This window comes from Athene cunicularia, assembly GCF_003259725.1.
Source record: "Athene cunicularia isolate RWA chromosome 3 unlocalized genomic scaffold, athCun1 chr3_part1, whole genome shotgun sequence".
Classification (NCBI taxonomy): Eukaryota; Metazoa; Chordata; class Aves; order Strigiformes; family Strigidae; genus Athene; species Athene cunicularia.
The window spans coordinates 70,859,219-70,879,334 of record NW_020799097.1 but is presented as its reverse complement, the minus strand read 5'-3'; the positions used below and the strand labels follow the sequence as shown (position 1 = coordinate 70,879,334).

General features: G+C 37.8%; 1 protein-coding gene across 7 annotated transcripts; it reads right to left on the bottom strand.

The window, feature by feature from the left end:
• Nucleotides 1-1,337: 1,337 nt before the first annotated feature.
• KATNA1 (katanin catalytic subunit A1) lies at nt 1,338-17,352 on the bottom strand. Of its 7 annotated transcripts, none has more exons than XM_026846140.1 (12): nt 16,851-17,352; nt 16,678-16,771; nt 15,546-15,720; nt 14,669-14,826; nt 12,188-12,371; nt 10,544-10,665; nt 9,096-9,201; nt 8,599-8,757; nt 7,367-7,493; nt 5,661-5,795; nt 5,260-5,386; nt 1,338-1,681 (listed from the first exon to the last, which is right to left on the bottom strand). In XM_026846140.1, exons 3-12 carry the CDS (start codon nt 15,714-15,716, stop codon nt 1,483-1,485), a joined length of 1,488 nt encoding a protein of 495 aa, XP_026701941.1. In that variant the 5' UTR covers nt 15,717-15,720; nt 16,678-16,771; nt 16,851-17,352; the 3' UTR covers nt 1,338-1,482. The 7 variants fall into 7 exon arrangements, with proteins under 7 accessions (XP_026701941.1, XP_026701943.1, XP_026701940.1 ...); XM_026846142.1 differs by having other exon boundaries at nt 16,711-16,771; XM_026846139.1 differs by lacking the exon at nt 16,678-16,771 and having other exon boundaries at nt 16,817-17,352.
• Between the last annotated feature and the right edge of the window lie 2,764 nt (nt 17,353-20,116).

The window sequence follows — 20,116 nt, the reverse complement described above, 5'->3', positions numbered from 1 at the left end:
ATTCCTGGGTTCATCATGCCAGGTCCACCCAGGGGTTCAGGAGATCTCAACAATCTGCATCTCAGCATCTTACTGGAGCGTCTCATCACCAGCACTGATGAAAGCCCCTTTTCAGCATGTCCAGCTGTCATGCACAACATAGTGGTGAATTTCAAGTACGTAAACAAGATGTTCACGATAATGGTATTTACACAACTGTATACTTGGGATGCATTTGCCTTCTACTCGGATTGCAACTTCTCATTATTGTTTGTCCTTCCCATTTGCTTTACAGCCTCTGAAGAGAGACACACGAGCAGGAATTCCACAGCCAGTTTCGTATAGCATGTACCTACCAGCTGGAACAAGTGTAGATATATTCAATTCAGGAAAAAGTGTGAGGGTTAGCTGTAAGCAGAACCACAGCTGGCTGCTCAGAGACCAGCTAGCAGGAAGAAGCTTTTCCAAAATAATAGGAGACGGACAGAAATGATAGACATTTTAGTTACAATGACCACTGTTGAGCAAAATCTAAAGCCATGACCCGAATGGTCACTGAAGAATTATTCAAGAACTGCTTCTACATTCTGCTTGTCAAGTAATGCAAAAAGAGAATTTAGATTTTACATCAATCACAAAGTCAGCGTTATGAACAAAAATCAGCTGCTGAGCACACACATAACACACATGCACTGCCATCCATACCAGAATAAATGTATAGTGTCAACCAGGACCCAACCTACTAGTTGAGAGTTTTGAAGCTTACAGTACCATACAGTCAAGGAAGAAAAACATATTTCAGAATTAGTGCCAAAAAGCTTTTGTTTTCTCTCAGACTTACAAGAAGACTACACATGTGACTGCACCACTGCTGCCTGCATGGAATTAGTTTACAGACTAGATCTATTTTAATATTACTTAATAGATACTGTAAACCAGTGACGATTCTGCCCCTTGCTTAAACTTCAGTTGAATCTATTGGTTGTTAGTAGCACAAGGGTTGCTCTTCTAAATCTCATCCTTTGTACAAGTTCCTTTATTAATGCCTTAGAAACAGGTTAAGGGTAGAATTCTCCAAGACCAGCTCACAAAACCATCTACATAACTGCATCTTGTTCACCTCATTTTCTAGTTCTCAGCATCTCTTACTCATTTAGCAGGGCTAGCTGTTTTTTTTTGTTGGGGTTTTTTTTGTGTGTAATAGCTATTTTTGAAGAGTAAACCCTCTGATGCAAGAGTTCTAGTATTAAACTTAAGTAATTTTAAAATCTTGAAGATCAAAGCAGATCCCATCATTATCTTTTACATTTGAGAAAAATGGGTAAATTTTGAGCTACTTCAAAGAGCGCTAGACATAATTTGCATTTTAAAAAAAAAGATTTATTTAGACATCTGTTGCTCTTAAATTACAAAAATTAAAAAGAGCACGCAGTGCACAGACACACTACTTATTATTCTATAGCTGTTTTAAGACGTAAGGTGGCTTCTTCAAGACAAGACAACTCAGCATGATCCAAACTCAACTATCCATTTCTCATATTTCTCAATGTCCGCAGCAGATACAGATTTAGAAACTTTCTTCAAAGCTATTTCAAAGTCTTCCATAGTTGTTGGCATGTGCATTTCATCTCGCGAAAGATTTCTTATTTCTTCTGGTGTTAAGCCTTCAATACGCCTTCTCATAGCCATCAGTGACGCATCCCTATGAAGAATGCAAAAAAAAAAAAAAGAAAAAAAGAAAAAAGAAAAAAGTTACTCAATAGAGGATGGTGAGTTCAGCTGTTTGAAAGGCTCAGCAGCATTCCAGTTAAGCTGTTGCATTCAAAAAGATACAGTGAAGAATTGTAAATTTTACAGGAAGTTTGCCAAGTGCTTGTACAACCTACAATAAACACTATGCCAGCCATATTTTTCAAACATGGATTTATCCTCACTGGGTCTCTGAACAGCTACTAGGCAAGGCAAAAGAGGAAAAGACTAACTGGTTTACCTAATGCCCCTGCATGCCAGTAATGTAGCTGCTGTTCATATTTTTAAACAGAAACAAGACAAAGTAATGGTTTCACTCCTCCCATGTATAGAAGTGGCTAGAATGTTTTGAATGTTTCCTGGTCCAAATAGGAATCCCCCTTCAAAGACAGAGGGGTCAACAGTATCTACACGTCCAACCTACACATTCACAGCTAAATGTTAAACTACAAAATCTGTCCAGCCGGTAGCTCTCAAACTTCTGGCCTCAATAAGCATTAAGTGCCTTTACAAGTGTGCCATTTTCTTGCTGCATTAAGTTTGACTGCATTTGGATTTCCAACAGTAATATCAGTAGCAGCAGGTGATGAGCTTGTGAGGTGATAAAGGGATAACATTGAAAGACTAAAGTTCCTGCTAATTCATTGTTATGTAGCTTATAAGAAGAAAATGCTATTTATTTTTTCTAGCAGTAAAGATGGAAGGTTAATCCTAGGGATATCATAACAGGATATATAATAGCATATTAGTAGGTGAGAATCCGGAGAGAAAATGTTTTATACATTGTCTTCTAGGAGGATTTATAAAGATGGTTTCAGCATATTCTGCTTCAGTTCCTTCCCCTAAAGGAAACCATAACTGACAGACTGCATGAAGTTACTAAATAAATATTAGCAATTAGAATGCATAACACCATAACTAGAATTTCAGAACAACCCAAAAAAGTTGCCTTGTTGAACTCAGCCAAATATCACCATGCTTTGCTGTTATACCACCATTTGTGAACTAAAAGCTGGTGCTGCGCCAGGGGGATGGGAGAGTATCCCATGCATCTAATTTGTTTCCAGACAGCAGTCTACAAAAAACCCCAACAAAACCCAGTCAACCAACCAACAAAACCCCACCATACCTCAACGCACCCACAAAATTTAAGCGCAGCTGCCACCACTTTCTTCCGTAAAGTCACTTTACCTACAGCTATTCCAACATCAACAATTAGTGCTCTTAGTGCCCAGAGAAGTACCAAAACTACATTTAAAAAAATATGAGGCCACCCACTGGAACACACAGTGGGCGTCAGTTCCATTCCAAAGGCCTTTCAACCCTCACAATCCGCTCAGAACAATGATTCAAAGTCAGCTCATACTCACATCTAATATGCAATTTAGATGCATTTGGCATTTCCTGAATGTCGTCTTAAAATAAAGTTTCACCTTCATTTTTCCATAGTAATATGGTGACTGTTAGGAACTGTACTGTTATCTCAGAACTGGTTTTCACTCTGGATTTCACCTCAAATTCTTTAAAGTAGAAACTTGAACAAACCGAAGTTCTTGGTTCACTTTTTCTTTTGCTTGTGTCACTAGTGAGGACTGTTACTCTCTACAAGTTTGAACTTTACTATGCTTATATGCTGTGGGTCTGAACCATGCAAAAGCACTTGTAATCAGCCGTGTCTTTTGTCTCAATGTAAATAAAACATCCATGTCTGAGATCTGTTTTTCCTGACGCCATCAACAAAGTGTAAATATGCAGGCTAATACAAGTACTTTCTTACTAATTTCAAATCATGCACATCCAAACACGAGTTTGTCTGGATTTCTGGTTGCTGCCACCTCAGTCTTCTCTAAGGAAACTGCCATAAATGAAAGATTTGGGTGTTTCTTTGGGTTTGTTTATTTGCTTGCTTTTGTTTTTTTTTTTTTTAATTGTATTTTTACAAATGGACTTTGATTAAAAAATAAAAAGCAACAGTGTGTGCATATGTGTGTGTGTGTGTGTGTGTGTGTATATATATATATATATATATATATATATATATATGAAATTCACTGAAAGACATTACACGTATTCTGATGTTTAAAAAAGTGTATTGGCATCCAGTATAAATTTAATCACAAATGAACACTGAACAGGCCGGAGGGGACAAACTGCAGCTAAAATGCACAAAGCAGAAGGTCAAATAAACTGTCTTTTGTGTAACAGGAACCTATTAACACAAACTCCTTTCAAAGCACAACCAACACCAGGACTGAGCAAAAAAACATCACAAATTCATCGACAAGTGAAACAAATCTGCACAACACTGACTCAGAGCAACTAACATACCATTATTTTCCCAGACACTGTGTAACGTTTATTCAGGAAAGAGTACTGAGGCTCCAAACTCTTAGTTCAGCCTTCAGCGACCCTGCTGACAGAGCCTTTGGTGGCAGTTCTGTGTACAGGCTACTTGCATTCATCCCTGTGGCACAGCATATTGTCCTCTCCACTGTGCTGACAAGGGTTTGCAGAGCTGTATTAGAAGTCAAGGCAAGAAACGGATCTGCGTTTGAGGAAAGTAATGAGGTGGTTTTAATGCAGAACAGTTCTCATATCCTGTTCAAAGTACAGCCCCACAACAGCTGCGTTGGCACAACGAGGAGTTCAAGCCTTGCACTGCTGCACTTCAGTGCTATCTCCAAAGCCCAGAAGCATAGTTACACAGGTGCTTATTAGATGACAACAGCATCTTAAGATGCTTTGATTCTTTGTCCCTTACTGCTGATTCCATAATTGGCCACCGCTACAACTGTGCCAAGTGCAAATCTTTACATGTAAGCCAGCTGACTGGTATTAGTCTCCTACAAGATCAGTCCTTTTCCTCCCTTCTCAATTTTTGAAAGAAAAGATCGGGGGAAGGGTTAGAAGGTACTTTTAGTCAATTATTTCAGGAACCTAGGTTACAGAATAGGCCCACAAATGATTGTATGCAAACAGTACTGAGGAGAAGGGGAGATGGAGGAGGGAGAGGAAAACTTTAAGTCAGGCTCATCACTAAAGCCAGTGTGCTGAGTACACAGCTCTCGTAATGTCACACAACACGGTATAGTTTTTCTGTGGCACGAAGAAAGAACACTCCACATTTTTCCTTTAGCTATTCTGGCCTCTGCCACTATCACCTCTTACACGTGGATATTCTGCTGCAACTCTAGAAGTTAAAGCTTACCATCGTGTGGATATTCCTCATGCAAGGAATCTGGTATACATGAAAGAACATGAAATTTTACCCAAATCATACGTTCTTTAGATGACTATGTTGCAACTACTCTTCATCGTTATTATATGAAAATTATATTAAAATATTATATGAACATTTTCAAATGGAAATCTAAGTAAATATTAACACAGTATTTCACCTTTTAGCCATACATAAAAAGACATGTTAGTCTGTTCTTATCCAACAACTTTAATCATGTAAATTAGTTACTTTACAAACAGTTTTGTCAGAGTTTGTAGAATAGTAACACAAGTGATGCAATGTTAACATACCTGCATACGTTGGTAATGTCTGCACCTGAATAACCCTCCATTTTCTCAGCTATATTTGCAAGGTCAACATCATCAGCCAGTTCCAGCTCTCGCAGATTTATTCTTAGGAGTTCCTCTCTACCTTTTGCTAATCAAAGAATAGAAAATTGAGTCTATATAATATACTTTCTGAAGATAAATAATGAACTGAAGAAGGGTAAAACAGAAGATAAGAACACAATAATTACTACAAAGGTAAATGTTCAATGTTTAGATTTAACCTGGTCCTGAATTCATAAATGAATGTTCAATAAATTGTACATGTATCAATTAGATTTTCAAACCAGGTCATTAAAACTAAAGGAATATTGATAAAGTTTACATTAGTCTTTTCAACGACTCCTCTCCCCGAGTCTTCATACCTGATGGTAAAGGAATGTAAATTCTCTTTTCTAGTCTCCGTCTTAGGGCTTCATCAATATCCCAAGGAAAATTAGTAGCAGCAAGTACCATGACCATCTTGGAAGGATCGTCATTTTCAGTAGCTCCTCCAACACCTGCATTGGACAAAAGAGGAAGTAAAATGTTTTGTGACATTTCATGTATAAAGAGAACAATATCCACAATTCTATAATATTAAAGCAACTACTCTATTGCACTTTAGTGAGTCCAAGTGCAATAGAATCACTAAGTGCAACACAGTTCAGTTTTACTTCTATATGAAAGCCTGCAAGCAAAAATGGAGCCTCTGTTTAATTAGGAGCAGTGGCATATGCCATTGCTCAGATCAGGAAGTTCCTCTCTATCATGGCTGGAATGGTTTTACAGCAGAGTTATTTGTATTTCTGCCATTACAGTGCTTCAATCTTCACACCGATGTCCTGGCATGGGAGGAAAAACAAAACAAGCCCCCCAAATCCATCACCACACCAAAACCCAAACACCTGCCCCTCCCTCAAACAGTATTCGCTAACAGCCACGTAAAAGCAGCGTTACTCCCCTACAAGGTTTCTTCACTTCTGAATTCAGGCCAAATGTTTCACATATACAGGTGGATTCTTAGAAACTGCTGAAGCAAGCGTTTACATCTGGTGAACTGAATCACAACTTCTCAGAGGCAGAGAGAACACCTCAGTCTCTGAAGTACTGTGAAAGTGCTGCTATATGAAGAAGTTAATTTAATTAAACTTGCTACTCTCTGCATTTACTGTTTTTGCTTATAATCATAGGATTGTGCTGTGGAAGAGCCATTGTACCTAATCTGCCTGAAAATTTGCATATAAAACACCGCTTATGAATGCTCAAGTAAAAGGACTTCAAATAGTTGTTACTAATACAATTAGCTTATGTACATACTTGAGTTATAAGAGTAGTATTAGAGCTCTGCTGCTATTTAAAGACAAACATAAAAGGGTATCAACATCAGAGAAGCAGAAATAAATACACAAATCTTCTGACTCATGGAATTCTATCACAAATTATTCCAGAGATTAGCACTTTCCAGTTGCAACTTTCTGTGTCCCTGCTCACCAAGCTATAAAGAGGATGCCTTTACAAGCAACTTTGCACAGCATTGTTGATTGATGAAATATTAACTAAACAAGTGTAATGAACACAGTGTTTTAAAAAGAAAACTCCCCCAACCATTTCTATTAAAAAATTGCCTTCATTTTTTATTTCTATCATTAGGAGGAAAAAAGAGATCCCAAAGAAGTTAAGGGTAACGACTGCCTTTGAAGTTCAAAATTGGAATAAGGTGACAGTTCTTCTGAATCACTTTTTACTTGGGATTTGAAGAAGTAAGTGCTATGCTTGGCAAAGACTGAAAGGCGCAATTACTACTCTTTTTTTCTCCTGTAGTTTTGAAATCTTGTATTTTCCACTGAAACTTCATTATTCTAGGCCAGTAATATAAGGTCATTACTCAGATGCTAAAAGATTGTTAAATAACTGGTATCTTTTTTCCTTCCACACTGACAGTTGGAGTAGTGCAACTTGTATCTTTTTACCCCAATTTTATGTAAGGCTTTCAAACAAATTGCTTCCGAAGAATGAAGTTTCGATTTTGTTTCTTTTTCTCCCTCAGGTTTCCTCCAGTCAAGCACTTCCCAGTGATCAGGTTATTTACCATCCATTTGAACTAGCAGTTCTGCCTTCACACGTCGGCTAGCTTCATGCTCCTCTGAAGTTCCCCTGCGACTACAGATAGAGTCTATCTCATCAATAAATATAGTTGTTGGGGCATAAAATCGAGCCTAAAGAAAGCAAAAGATAAAGCAGAAACTGAAATGGCAGTCTACTCGCATTTAAGAAATAGCAGTGTATTCAGAGCTGAGGAGTGACACATTTACCCCAATGAACCAGCTCTTAAGTATCAAACACCACCTAACCTTCCCCCTCTTTGCCCACTGCACACAACTATAGGGCAGCTGTGCATTCATTAATAACATTTAAGCAGAACAGTTTTTGGCAAAGTCCTATAATTGTTAGGGCTATAAACAACTGTTTAATAAGCTAAAGGCAGTTTTACACATTGGGAATAACATTTATAGCTGTGAAAGTCATCACAGAATACTTGAATGAGAATTCAGTTAAAAGCTAGGACACTAATACGGTGTCCAAGAGACAGGTCAACTGCAAAATAACTCCAACTTTTCTGAAAACAAGAGAGGTCAAAGACAAGGATCTGCGATAATAAAAGCTATCGGCCTGCAGCAGTTGAGATGCTGTCTACTGTGTACAAGCATTTTTGGTCCGACAGGCATGATATCAACTCATTTCATAAGATCAATCTATATTGTAAAAGATTGTTTGTTTCCTGACTTTTCTGCCTATGGTAACTGCAACTCTGCTGCCCCCTTCAGTACTGGGCACTCTCACAAACACTGCATAGGCAAGTCTGGTAACACGTGAACTAAAAATTCCATATGCTGAGCCAATTTCAAGTGTTAGGTGCTTTGAAGCCACCTACGCTTTGGAAGTCCACTTATTTTAAACACAAATGAAAAAACACCCACAACAAAACACTCACAGACTAAGTAGGATTCTCACCCAGAAAGCAGTTAGATTCCATCTCTAGTTTTACATTCAAGTATGTTCTACGGCACTCATCAGCTTACAGTGAGCTACGTCTAATATAACAAGCTATCCCTGAAAATAAAGATGATCCAATTTTTCAGTTTTTTATAGAGCTATTTAGGAATAACCAGATCTTGAATGTACATGGCCAAATCAGAATGTCCTAAAGTGTCTGAAGCTTGTTTATGTACACTATGAGTTCGAAACCTTGGCAAGGTTTCACTATTCCAGAAGTAGTTCTACTTCATTATCTCACTATTTATGTTCAGAAACGTCAATCACCATTTCAAACAGTAGACGAACAAGTTTCTCAGACTCTCCTCTGTATTTTGAGGTAAGTGTGGAAGAAGAAACATTGAAAAAAGTAGTCTTGCATTCAGTGGCTACAGCTTTTGCCAGGAGGGTCTTTCCAGTACCAGGAGGACCAACCATCAGCACACCCTATTAAAATGAAAAAGAACCACTTTTAGGACAGGAATCAAAACACAGACAGTTTCACTGTTTGTTTAATAGTGTATTATTAAAATACTAGATGTAACTTTCCCTTGAGAAGTTATTCAAAGGTAAGTAATTAATTTCTATTGCTTACCTAGAACAATATAGCTGAAGTCAGTCTATTTATCTGGCTGATACCTTTATTTTGTTAGTACTATTTACCATAAATTTTGTTACTAAAAAGTGTAAAGAATTTATGTAAACTGTAAAACATCTGAAATTTCTTGTTCCACCAGGATACCATCTCAGAATCCTACTTATCACAGAATCAGATTTTTTCATACCTTCCATGGTCTTCTAATTCCCTTAAAAAACTCTGGCATCCACATTGGTAAAACTACAGCTTCCTTAAGCAGCTTTTTGGCTTCTACCAAATCAGCAATGTCATCCCTGACAAGAAAGAGAAAGTTGTTTGACAGATTCAGACTGTTATTCAGACTGTTCAGATTATTGTTATGTAACAGCACTTCCATAATTCAGGAAAACAAGTTGGATTTATTTACGTTCTAGTGGCAAAAGTCTACAACAACTACAGCTGACATCCAGCTAGGAGACTCGAACTGGATGCAAAAGCAGAGAGACACATTATTTCATTAGAGTGTCATTGTTCTTATTCACAGAAAGAATAATAAGGCAAGCTGGTTAAACTTATGGTAGTTACAGATGATGCGTTCTTCTTTTGCCAAAAAGTTGACTGTCCCTGAAACTTGAATACAATCTTTCATCGTTTCATCGTTATGAGAAAATTTACTGAAGACTAGTAAATACAGCTGAATTTAAAAGAATTCTTTTTCAAACTTACAAATGTATTGATTCTTAGATACCTTATAGGCTGGTCTTATTTTCTTGAAGGTAACTCTCAGGGCACTCCACTTATCAGCATGTGCCCAAGAAATATTTTGGTTTCAAAACATATCTATATGGAGAATTAGTTTAAAATCTGAAGCTGTAATTTAAGATTCAATATAAAAACTGAAACATACATTTACATATTAAGCTGAAATACATGAGAGCTGCATGCAAACAAAGCTGTTTGTGGGATTGTTCAGGGTTTCTTTTTAAAGCCGACTGTAATTTCCAGAAGATTTTTGCTCATTTAATCCTCACAAAAATCACCTAAGCTTGGAAACATCTGGAACACAAAACAACCTTTGTATAAGGTTTAATATTTAACACATTTATGTACAGGTACTGGCACATGGTTGTATTTTATACTGGCGGTCACACCATGTCCAGCAAGATTTCAAAGGGTTCCTATATTGACATAGCTTCTTTCTATCTTGGTACATGCCTGGGTAGAAAAACAGGTTTTTAAATGAAGAGACATTGGCAGACACCAGAACAATGCAAAAGAGTATCTCAAATATTGATTTCAGGACTCTTCAAAAAGCTTGAGAAGCTTTGTATGGTCAGGCTGGATGGGGCTCTGAGCAGCCTGAACAAGGGAAATATGTCCCTGCACATGGCAGGGTGTTGGACTAGCTGATCTTCAAAAGTTTCTTCCAACCCAAACTATACTATGAATCTATGGGTGGAAAAAAAAGTTTAAGAAAAAATATTCAACTACACAAGAAGTTTAGTTGCCTATTTAATAAGTAAAGAAAACCTGTAGGTACTTTTTTTAATGTAAGCATATGCTAAACTCCTTAATTATTGTCATATTGCATAAGATAAAAAAGAAATGACGAAAAAGAAACAACTCAAAAAGACTGGCAGCAGTGTTCAAACTTACCATCGAATGTTGGGATTCTGAGAAATTATATCTCTTTCCAAAGCTTCTACTAAATCTTTATCATATCCAGTACTATCAAACTTCTTTGGTTCAGACTCTGAAATCTCAGATGTGGATTTGTTCTGCATATATAGGATATAACAACGTAACTACATAATAATGGTTATGCTACTAATGGATTTTTATAACGAGTCAACAACAGCATAATATTTCTAGAAGGCGGCAACATAAGCCAGCACAAAAATTATGAAGCATCCCTATTACTGCTGCACTGTAGGACTGATGTGTTTACCCAGACTTCTGTACTACCCTGGTCCCATTTCCTTCTCCCCAAAGTCAGCATACTGGACTGATACTGTTTCTTTGCTTTTTTAGGTGATCAAAACTGCATACACCTATCCCTGTATAACAGTGTTCAACTCTTCTCCCAGAGAAAACAAAAGCTATCTGACAGTAGCTTGGTAGGGGAAATTACATGTGAGACTGGATCAGAAAGTGTCACACTGAGCTCAAGTATCTCAAAACCTGTTAAGTGTCATAAATATGGGACACACAAAAAATTAAGCAGGGCTTTATGTAGGATGAGCAACGGTGATCTGCAGGAAGATCACAGAAGTAAAAAGAGCTAAGTAACTGATACAGAAGCAGTAGAGCAGAAGCAAGTAAGTTACACAGTTGAAAGGGCTCAAACACCAAAGGCCATGCAACCGAAAGGAAATAAAATGCACTAGACATACCCTGTTTTTTATACACTTAACAGCAAGCACTGGTGATGGCAAAACAACTGTAAAAAAGAAAAAAGACCTATCCTGTCTCTGTGTGTGTATACCCTTAGTGAGAGAGGATTATCACTCAAAGACAATGTCATTTAGCTCCCAATAAAAGCAGTAGCTTACATAGCGAAACAATTCCACCCTTGTGGTTTATACTGTTTCCACAGGCCATGACACCTTGCCACAACATAAGCTTGCTGAAGCTATTACATGGATATTTCATTTATTCAGACTTTGGAAAACTACAAATTTAGTGTCTTCAATACGATCTCTTACTCTGGTCATCAGCTAAATTTATGGAGACCAGAAAGAACACAAGCAAAAATTAAAGCACTCCAATTGCAAAGAATCAATCATAGATCATTCTCTCTCACAAAGTATGCTGGGTTTTTGTTTGTTCTAAACTGAAAAGAGTGCAGAGCCAATACCAGATCTCAACAGAAAAAAAAAAAAAAGTAAAAGGTCTAAGATTAAATAAATCTTGAAATGCTTTGAAACAGGCGTGTCAATCTCAGTTTAAAACATACAAAAGCAGTTAAAGAACCCGGAAGACATCCCATCTGAATGAGCTCCATCAGGCTTGGTTTCAGGAACTGAGTGGTATAATTTTAAACAACTCCCTCCAAGCTGTAGTAAACAAGCCCATATTTACCAGATCACTTCCTCCAGATAAGAGTTTGTGGGTTTTTTTAAAATTAATCCATAACCAAAGACTGTCCATAAAGCAAAAATACCTTGCAAGATGAAATTCAAATCAGCACGCTGACTTGAACAGAAGAAACATTTTATAGGTGTCTAATTTTATAATAGATTCAATATTAAGAAAGCAAGACTGAGTTTCTCGACTTCATTAAGTTATTTGCAAGCTTACCTTTTCCTCTTTTCCTTTATTTTGCTGATCCTTTTTTTCCCGGCTCCGAACTGCCTTCCCTTTATCATTGGGATTTCGAGAGGATGGACGGTGAGGGCCTCTGACAGCTGCACTTATACGATTATTGTGACCTCTGCAATCACTGCACTGAGCAGACTGACGTTTTCTGGGTCCTGGCGAAGGTCTAATTAGTTGTAACATATGCAAAAAGCCTCAGTGTAAAGTCACTGGTGAGCACTACATAACCAAATCAAGTGGTTACAAACTGAAAAGCCACTTTGCTCAAGATAAAAATCTGTATGTCAGAAACAAGACAGACATTTTTAGATAGTCACTAAGAATCCATTTTCCCTTTGCCGCAAGCTCAGGGTTCATTTGCTTAAAACAAGCTCCTTGCTTTCTATATTTCATAAATAAAAGTAATCCCAGTATTATGGAGCTTAGAAAAAAATAAACCAGACCCCCCCCCCCCCCCCCCCCCAAATATATATCCTCCTTATCACAATGGTCCTTACTCTTCTACCCAAAGAAACAGAAAGGTTTCTAGGGAACAACAGTTTTATTTTTACTTCCTGGGAAAGAAAATGTGTACGTGAGGCCTTCACTTGTTTGAAACTAAACTACTTTTAGAAGCACATATGAATAAACCAGTATTGTGACTGGTGTTATGGATTTATTTTTTAAAATTCAGTTCCTTCTCCATACAAATCCATCACTCTCACAGATAGACTTTTTGCATGGGCCTTCCTAAAATTCCAGCATTAATAAGCTATCAGTCATGTTTAAGTTCAAGGATATTTCTAGAGAACAGAAAACAGAAGACTGATTTCGAGAGAGTTTACTTGAACTATAAGATGTGTTTTGACATATCATTCCAGACATATCAGGATTCAGTACCTTCATAAAAGTTGTCTTTAACTGATTCCCAGCACCAAGTCTGTTAGAACTGTACATACCTCTTCAGTGTGAAATGCATATTAGGCAACATGAATATGCTAATGATAAGATCAGCAGCATTAAAGTCTCTTCACTCTCCAAATGGAGTATCTACCAACCTATACTTTCACTTATGAACACCCAGTCACCTCCAAATTCCACCCAAAAGCTCAAAATACGGGATTAGTGTGATTACACATCTCATTTCCACCTAAATCAGTGAGTTCTGCTATCTCAGTATAAGAATTTACTGTAGTTATTCCAATGCAACATGGCCCAAGTTTTCACTGGGACTTTTTCATATTAGCACAACTCAATAGTTCCCCAGCTGGCAAGATAAATGGAACAGAAACAGTTCTCTCAAGTCTTTCCCTTTTCAGAAACATGAGTTTGTGTATTGCTTCTCTAGAAAGCTTCAAAACATTAGGAAAGTTCTACCTCTCAGACTCTATTCTTCCAGAAAGTTTGAATGAAATTGGCTAGCAGTGTTCCCAAGTTCTTAAATGAGATAAACAGAAACAGGGTGATCACACGAGAACTGTTTCTTTCAGAAAGCAGGCTTAAAATAAATCAATTTTTTTTTTAAATGTAAAAATGTACCCATAAAGACTGAAGTTTTCCATCTGCGAGGAACAGCTTGTAAGTTCAAAGCCTCAAAGAACAGTCTGACAGTACAGATAAGCTGATCTAATAGTCACTTTCTGACAGAATGCACAGTTCCATGCCTGCTTTGCATGCACTACTCTTCCCTTCTTCATGCTACCACTGGCACAAGTTAGAACCTCCCATTAACCAGTTCAGATAACAAATCTCAGGAAAAAAAAACAAACACAAAAGCCAAACAAACTAAAAGCCAAACAAGAAAACACTAGCCCCACAAAAACTTTTTTTGCCAATCTAGGATCCTGAACCAGCTAATCAATGTCAACGGAGACAAAAGTGAAAAAACTCAGGCAACTGCAGAGGGTAGGACTACCCTTTCAGTAGGAGCTACACTGTCAAACCACACCACAAGGCCTTGGCTTCACAGACACTAACCAGCATAATTCAAAACTATGTTTGAAATAAACACACTTGCCTAAAGCTGCTTGTTCCCACCCCTTCCTTTGAGCTTAACTGACCAGTTCATGAAGGAGATCAGGGAACCACCTTGCTAAACAAAAGAACTGAGCTCGGGAACTTCTAGATTTTACTGTTACTCTGATAATATGTCTTCATCCTTTTCATATCAGCTACATGCAGGATCATTTTAAAGTTGATGAGAAGATCAATTCAGGAATAGAGTTGAGCTTCCACAGAGTGACAAGTTTATCTTAAGCCAGGGAAAAAAACCCAAACCAAAACGCAGCTTGACATTATTCAAACCTATGTAAGATAAAAGCTCCAGAATGTTCTCCCCCAAAATTGCATCTCCTTCACCACAAATGATAGCAAGCTGCTGGTGATAGGCATGTCTAAGTTCTAGAACAAAAATTACACAGGAACAGGCGGAAGTTAAAGCACACCTTGCCCTTATAAACATTAAGTCTTCAAGTTTCCTCTTACCTACGTTCAGCAGGTACTGGCAAAGACCAGACTTCTGCATCATGAGCCGGTAATTCTTGTTGTGAAGCTTTCAATGGCGTACTGTCTAGTTTAAAACTCTCTAGTGTTTTCATTATATCTTTCACATGCTTAGCTTCCACACTTATCTCCTGCCAAACCTGATTAAAAAAAAAAAAAAAAAGTAGATTAAGCACATTGCAAATAAGTTTGTAACAGTTCTCTGTTCAAGCCCATGTAATGCCTGGATGGATTCCACAAGGTTTCACAAGCTCCCTGATTCTACTTCAATAGACAAGAATAACCTACATCTGATATTAAGAAGGTTTTCCTGCCTTCCTCAGGACATTTAAATGATAAACAAATAGATTTTGGATTTATCACCAAAGAGACTTCTGAAAAATTTCTCATATTAAACAAGTATGACAGAAGAGAGCACAACCTAAATAGATCGAATGTCACTGAAAAAAAAATGATGGTTTGTGTTAAGGATAAATTAACATGGCAGCCACAACGTGGTTTCTATTAAGGACCTAAGTCACACTACTAAAACACTGAGATGGAAATAGGACTATTCGAAGTGTTATCAGCCTAAAAAACTTCAGTGTAACAGGGGCACTCATCAGCAAGCAGCTGACAAGCCAGACAGTGCGCTGACTCCCCAGGGCTGTGTTCCATTGCCTTTTGTCACTGTCAGAGCAAGAAGTCATAAAGATGACTTAAATAACAAATCAACTTTAATAACAAAAAAGCCTATAGATAACAGCACTACAGTTTATCACAGAATGCTGTATTTTTATACTTTTGTTTACCATAAGATAGGGAATTCTTGTTATTTTAATGCTTTTTCCTCAAGATGTCCCAGAAATGTACTATTTACCTGTTGCCATTTCTGCTGCAGATATGTATCTCTGACAGAGTAGAGGTACTTATTCATTTGGTCAAGAACTCCCTGGTAGTAGACCATTGCAGAGTCATAATTTCCCAGTAAGGCGTATTCACGGGCCAGCTTTACATTCTCACTGATCATAACAAGGCTCATGTTCAACATGAAGCTGAAAAAAAATAAGAAATACTAAGGAAAAAAATAATCCCAGAACCAGAACAAAGTTTTGCAACAATTTTCATACACTCATTATCTCATCTGGCATATCAAAATACAGAAGGTGAAAATATACTGGTTAGAAAATGTCCTAGAACAAACATCATCCATATAGAAAGATAATTGTTTCTCTATTACTAGAAAGAAACTTCACAGAACTGTTCCATGCAGTGAAGATTCTGTTGAAAAGCATATATAAATTATGCAGATTTAAACGCACCATTGCAAGCCACAACTGCACACCCTCCTTCCCTCTTTATTCTAAGATAAATTGGTATTTTACTGTTAGCACTACAGTATCATCCATATTATACTGGCCTGTGATTTAAAAAAAACCCTAGCAAACAATAAACCGAAGCCCTTTTCCCAGATGGACTACATTCTGTTAATTTTTTTGCCTTAAGAGTCCACACATATAAGTTTAACAGTTGGGATTTTGCCTTGTGGAGAACGCTATTTTTCCGTTTGTTTAACAATTATTTAGTTCTATTTAATGTTTCTTTGAAACAAATATCCACTTTTAATGTCCAGTTTACACCTTCCTATCACCTTCATTTTTACACTGAAAAAGAAACTCTTGAAAAACGCTGAGGCTGCTAAATTATCACCGAGAGGTAAGGAAAGACCACAATTAAACATTTAGTGAGTAGTTACCCACTTTATTTAACATATTGTTCAAACCATGCTACTTTTCCTCACCAGTGGTGGGGGTTTTTATGAGCAAACATCATGGACTGTACCCACTTTGTAGCATTAGCAGAATCTGCACTTTTAGATTAGAATAGCATAGAATTATTATTTATACAAGTACAGTAATAAGTATAAAGACTTATTAGTAGAATAAGTAGAATAAGCAGACTTATTCTTTACAGTCACCACTGTTCATAGAGCAGTCATCCTATGTTCTTACCTATTACTTATACTAGCTATCCCTCTAAGATACCTGCACTGTGTCCACTTTCCTGTCTCTTGCACACCAAGAATTTCACCACTCTCCTAATTTCCTAGAACCAAGCACAGAAAACATTAAAATAAGCAAATAAACATGCCTGCAAGAGAGTCGTCTTGCTCTGATTTCGGTACCTGTGGCCAGCCAGTACCAGTAAGAGGCAATTGCAGACAGGCAATTACAGCTAAGCCCTGGGATGAAGCATACTTGATACAGATCAACTATTTAAAGAATGTAAGAGGTACTGAAGTCACATGCGCAATAAACTGACTTAAGACTGAACACAAGACCGGGTCAGGGTCAAATTCGGACGCATTATCAGAGGTTTCTGAAGCCACACTTCGCACACACCAGGCAATCTATCGCTAAAATATTAGCTCCCCATTGTAAGTAGGGGTTGCTAAGTACAAATCAAACATTCAAGACTTCCACTCCTTTTACGTCCCCTTCCCAAGTAGCTTTATGCACGAACACACTGCTGATCCATCCCTGAGCCAACACCCTTTTCTTTTGGCTTCCTTCTCTTCCTTCCCCAGTTTCCCTTGCAGCAGATAGCTGCTGTGAGAAGTTTCAGCCCAAACAGCAAAACTCTGGCAGCAGAGTTGCTGAAGACAGGCCTCTGACAGCCCACACCCGTCCTCGCAGAAGAGACCTGTGGGGTGGAGTCTGGAAACCTGCTATCATAAGAACCTACACTATATAATCTCACTCTGTCCAGAGACTCGCTGAGCTGGCTGCGATGTCCACAAGCTGATATAGTTAATGTGACCAGCAACTACAAAGACTATAAATATCCCAGGCTAATTAGGCTTTGCAGACACAGCTTGACTTGGAAGTTTTGTTGGTTTGTACCTCAGGAGAAAGAGCCTGAAGATGTTTGTCAACTGCTGTATGGATCATCACACAGATATTACCAAGGTTTTCCCTGCTATATTTGGGAGCAGGCTTTTCCACTCCTGCTCATCCTACCAGATACACCTGTTTGCCTGTCCTGAGAATTCAAACCGATGACTAACACTACTGAAATCACAAGTTGAGCAAGATGCTAATAAACGTTTTAAAAATCAAGTAAGAGCAAGTTATTAAAGCCACACTAGACTTCCAAATACAGAGAGAAGTCATAGGTAACTTTTTTTACGCTGAATGCTGTAGAGCAATCCCAGCAGAACAGCAATTCTGTTCAAATATCCAGGAAAAAAAGAAAGCTTTTAAGAGTAGTTTTCACCTAGCACTGTGAAAATAGCAAGCATCAAAAAAACCCTAAGGAGGCTAAGTCAGAAAGATATGAAAGCTTGGGACTAAAATTACAGTATTGCACATAACAAAAAAAAGTAAATGTGATTTTCAGGTGGGAGAAGACAGAAGGGAGAAACATACAAAAGAAGAATGAGCTACTAACAGGGGGGGTGGGGGGTGGAGGTGAAGGTAGTGCTCACTTAAATTTATATGCTCCCAACATAACCAAAAGCAGTAATTTCAATGAAAATCCAGAAATCTATCCATTTCATCACTGCACTGAAAATCCAAGAGATTTTATTTTAAACTAGAAAACCAATTTAATTTGGTGCTTCACACTGAGTCATAAGAGCAGAAGAGCTTGAAGTGGCTTCCAAATACAAGGCTCCTGTGTACAAGTGGTGTAGAAAAAGCTGCTGGCTCTGCTTATGTGTGGACATGCCACCGCTGCTGTCACTTGAATACAGGCAGAGCTGATACGCTAATGTGAGTCTGTAGGCTTACCTGTAACCGAAGATGCTGAAGTACTTCTAAGATGGGGAAAAAAAAAAGTGTACTAATCTGAAACCAGAATAAAGTTTACAGCAGAAATCATGGTAGACTGTGGCAGCTCAGAGTAGGGTGTAAAACACACGTGGGAGACACGTGAACATGCATAAAGCCACAGTTAAACCAGACCTGAAAGAATGAGGAAAAATCCAAACACAAAACTGCACCACTTAATTTTTTGAAGTATTTACAAGCACCCAATACTATTCTGCAACAGGATGTCAAAGCAACAAGGCTGCACTTATCAGCTATGACCTTTCCATGAATCATGCCCAGTGAAGTTATCTATGTTCCAACAGCAACTGAAAAAGTAATGAGCTCGTAAAGTTTACAGCAAACAGGATATTGTACAGTAAGAATACTCCCTCTCTACACTAGCTGTGGGTATATATGGTTGGCTGAAATTAACACAATAGAAACCACCAAATTCACCCATCTCCAGTAACAGAATACATTTTATTATTTGCTCCAAGCACCTAAAATACTTCTAGAGTTTGGAACAGCCCAGAGCAGCAGGGGTTGAAACCTAACAAAGGTTCAAGGTACCTACAACTTCTGAGAATGTTTTGGAACTTATTTTTATATTTTATTTTAAAGATAACAGCCTGACCATCATCAAGAAAACACTAGGATTGATCATGTTTTTCCACAACGACTTCAAGGAACTATCATAAGGAAACACTATAAGTAACTTCTACTTGCATTCATACATTAGAAGTTGGGAAGCTGTAACTGAACACAGTATCAATCTCTTTGCAAAAAAAAAAAAAATAATCCCACTTTAAGAAATAAAAGAAGAGATGATACGCAGATGGGAAAGGAGATTAAAGTTGGGGTCTATCAGTTACTACAAGGAAGCCATCAGTTACTCTGCTGACTCAGAGAACAGCACTATACAAGGAAAATACTTCCAAAGAGTCCAACCTTAATGTTTGAACTTAGCCAGAGCCTGAAGTTTGGCAGAGCGTACGTTTCCATTATCTCAGTCTGCTATACAGGCTCTGACTTCAAAGCAATCATGTAAAATTCAGAAAGTTCTCTCAGCAAGCCAGAAGAGGAAAAAAATCCCCAAAGTAACAGTTTACAGGAATCAGTTTTTACTGATGACATGGTAGCCTGCATCATATTTGAGTTCTCTTCCAGCTTTAATAACTCCTCTTCATAACATCCACTCCCAGCAACATTTAGTATCAACAAGCGATTGTGTTAATTATTTGAGAAATAGAAGAGTTGTCAGACTTACTGGATACTAAACAAACTCGTTCTCATCCACTTACTATATGTAATAGTAACGGTAGTCAAAGAAAAACCATCAGCAACCACTAACACAAGCATACCTAGCTGTTTATGCAAAAAAACCCACAAAACAGATGCACTGTTGGCAGACGATTTTGTTTTCGAGGCTAAGCCCTTCAAAAAAGACTTAAAAAAAGTCATATTACTCCCTATTTCACAGGGGCTGGTATTCTTTTTCACGGTCAATGTTAAATTAGCAGATTTCTCAAACAATTTAGAAGGGTCTCCAGAGGAACGGATATCTAGACTTGCTGCCTACTGCTTCTCTTCGGAGCAAAAACTAGAGTAACTGCAAGCTTACTCCACTAACAACAGGGAA